Consider the following 3,140-nt stretch of genomic DNA (forward strand, 5'->3'; position numbering starts at 1 on the left):
AATGTAATGTTTGCATGATTTTAGGCACATGCTACTAGTATTAAAAGCATTAAACAAATACTGTCAAAATAGCATACAAACTATCATGTTCCAAATCAAACACACATGCTACAAGTCTTAAATTGTTTCAAACACAAACCATGATAACACACACATGGTACCAGCAAGTTCAAACAAAAGTCTTAAATAGTCTCAAACACACACCATCAATCTAACTCAAATACAACTTTATGGTTGACATCATTATGGTTGAATTGGTGCCCTGCAAGTTCTGATGTTGTGTCCGTAACCTCCACATCTTCCACAACTTTTTTCATGCCCCAACTTGGTAAGTCTTCCTCCTGCAGAAAACACTTCCTGAACCTCTTCAATCTTCCTCTTCCTCTTCTTGCTAGCTGCCAATTTCTTCTTCTCACCTAGTGCCTTCTTCCTGCTCTTCTTCGGTCTGCCAATCTGAGTATGATGTTTAGGTGGAGTTATTATTGTTGGGCATTTTGAGGGTGCCCACATATCAGAGCCTGGTATGGGCCTGATTTGGTGATTATACATCTTCTTCCACGTGTCTAACAAGTATGCTTCATCAACCCACTTCTCCAATGGACCGACATACATGTTGTTTTCTATCATGTTATATAGGGCTGCCACAGCATGTTTGCATGGCATACCTGTCAAGTCTCATCTCCTGCATGTGCAAGTTCTATCCTCCACATTCACCACACATTGGCTTCTCAGACTTTTAACCTATGAACATATTTGCATATTAACAAAAGATTGATCGTAATATCATAGTCATGCAAATATTCATACCTGGTAAGTCACTTCATCAACCATCATAACCGTCAATTTGCTTGCTTCTGTTTGGATTTCATCCCATGCTTTTGTTGCTTGTGGTGTTAACGGGCCCCTTGCAGTGGCTTGCATCTTCTTCACAGTCACAATCCTCATGGTCAAATACTCTCTAATATACTCCAAGCATGTAATGATCGGCTTGTCTCTTGCTCCAACAAGTTGCTTGTTGAAAGATTCACAAAGATTGTTCAACAACATATCACTTTTTGCCCTTCCTGAAAAATGTGATCTTAACCATCTTGCTGCCGGGATCTCACTAAGCCAGAGAAACATATCAAGATTTATTTTCTTAATCTCCTCCATTTCCATGTTGAAATAGGGGACAGAAGTGGCCGATGTTGCCCTATAAAACAAGCCTTTATACAAATCTCCCCTCCAGGTTTGCCTCAAGTTCTCATGGATGTGTTTACAACAAAACCGATGCTCTGCCCTAGGGAAAACACTCTTAACTGCTTGAATAAGTCCCTACAACAGTTAAATCACCATAATTAGTGTACATGAGTTAGCCTATTACAAATATATCCTACGTGTACATACCTTTTGTCGGTCATTTATGAAAGTAAAATTGGCATCATGAGGCCAGTCAAGATCATCTCCAAGGAGATCTAAGAACCATTTCCATGAGTCTGTGCATTCAGCTTCCACTATTGCAAAGGCAATAGGATACAAGCAATTGTTACCATCCGTCCCGACAGCAGTCAAAATCTGTCCGGGGTATTTCCCTTTCATAAAACAACCATCCAACCTAAGAAGTTCTCTACCAAGCAATTTAAATACTTTAACCAAAGCAGCATAACACACATATCCTTCTAAATTGCCTTGTTTTAAGGTTAGGGTTAGCACATGGTTCAACATCTAATTTAATGGTACTACCTGGGTTTGCTTTAAGAAGCTCATCAATATAGGATCTGAGTTGGGTGTGGTCACCATCCTTCCTTTGCAAGGCTATTGTCTTTGCTCTTCTCATCTTGGACTCAGAAAGTTGTACTTGATGCATCTGCTGGAATTTGGCCTTTAATTCCTTGGCAGATAAGTTGGGGGTGGTTTGTAGCTCAACCTCAATCTCTTTGGCAATAGTAGACATTGTGTGTACCAATTGTTCTACTTATGAGACAGTCGTGTTTTCTAGGAATGGCCTTCACACACCAATTATCCTCAACAGATTGTCTTGAGATGTGCATCGTCCAAGGGCAAGTGGGTTTCATTTCCCATTTTTTTTACCTTCAACTTTTCCTGACTTGACACATTTGACCACTCACCAGCAACCAAATTAGTATTGGTCCCCAAACAAATCACCCTAAACCCTAAAGGATCATTCTTCTTGATATAAAAATCTCTTCTGGCATGAATAGCATAACTCTTAACCATTTCATTCAATGTTTCCTTTAATGGTATTAACTGACCAACATAAAATGGACACTCATCATCATTATTCCTTTCCTTCCCCTTGAACTTTCTTAGCATACTATTCAAGGCACTCAAGCGCTCATCATCAGAGCTCTCATAGGTATCCATGCAAGGATTTAAACCATCATCATCACTAATATGATCACCTGCTGCTTTTACCACATCAAAATCTACAATAGCTTTATACAACCTCATGTCAACTTCTACATCCTCCAAGGGTGTTTGAAAGGCAGCCGTATACTCAGGATCACTTTCATCTGATCGATCACTGTCAATACTGTCATCATCTTCCTCACTAGAACTATTTTCAGCACTCTCTTCATCAACACTTTCACCACCCACTTCATGGACACTTTCACCACCCACTTCATGGACACTTTCACCACCCACTTCATGGACACTCTCAGCACACACTTCATGGACACTTTCAAAACCAGTTACAAATCCAGAATTATATACCACAGTTTCAGCACCACTAGTCCTGCCATGCTCTACAAAAATCTCAACAATGTAACTACCTATACCATCACTCTAATCATATCACAAACATCTTGAAAATGATAATCTTCAACCAATGGCTTTAAACCCAAATCCAAACTAATACGCGGATGTTTGTAATGAAAACAACAAGCTGTACCACAACCATATTGTAACTTACAAAGTATTCCAAGCAACAAACTTTTACAAAATTCAGAAACTTGAACTTCATCAACGTAAGTGATCTTCCCCCTTTCGTATCTTCGCTGCCCCTCGGTAGCGAAATACCCTCCATGGAAAAGTTTTATGGTGAACACATGTGAATAATTTTCACCTATAACAACAGTTCATTCAACCCGTTAACAACACAAAAGTAAATAAAACAAAAAGTTTGAACACACAGTAAC

At 39.3% G+C, this 3,140-nt stretch overlaps 1 protein-coding gene across 1 annotated transcript; it reads right to left on the minus strand.

The window, feature by feature from the left end:
• Positions 1-675: 675 nt before the first annotated feature.
• LOC143637264 (uncharacterized) lies at positions 676-1,933 on the minus strand. The gene is made up of 4 exons (XM_077104695.1): positions 1,668-1,933; positions 1,387-1,606; positions 808-1,314; positions 676-741 (listed from the first exon to the last, which is right to left on the minus strand). The coding sequence occupies exons 1-4, from the start codon at positions 1,931-1,933 to the stop codon at positions 676-678; spliced, it is 1,059 nt and encodes a 352-aa protein (XP_076960810.1).
• Between the last annotated feature and the right edge of the window lie 1,207 nt (positions 1,934-3,140).

The sequence above is a fragment of the Bidens hawaiensis genome, unplaced genomic scaffold (assembly GCF_021521415.1).
Source record: "Bidens hawaiensis isolate Kalapana, Puna unplaced genomic scaffold, B.hawaiensis_p1.1 tig00008161_1, whole genome shotgun sequence".
NCBI classification, from domain to species: Eukaryota; Viridiplantae; Streptophyta; class Magnoliopsida; order Asterales; family Asteraceae; genus Bidens; species Bidens hawaiensis.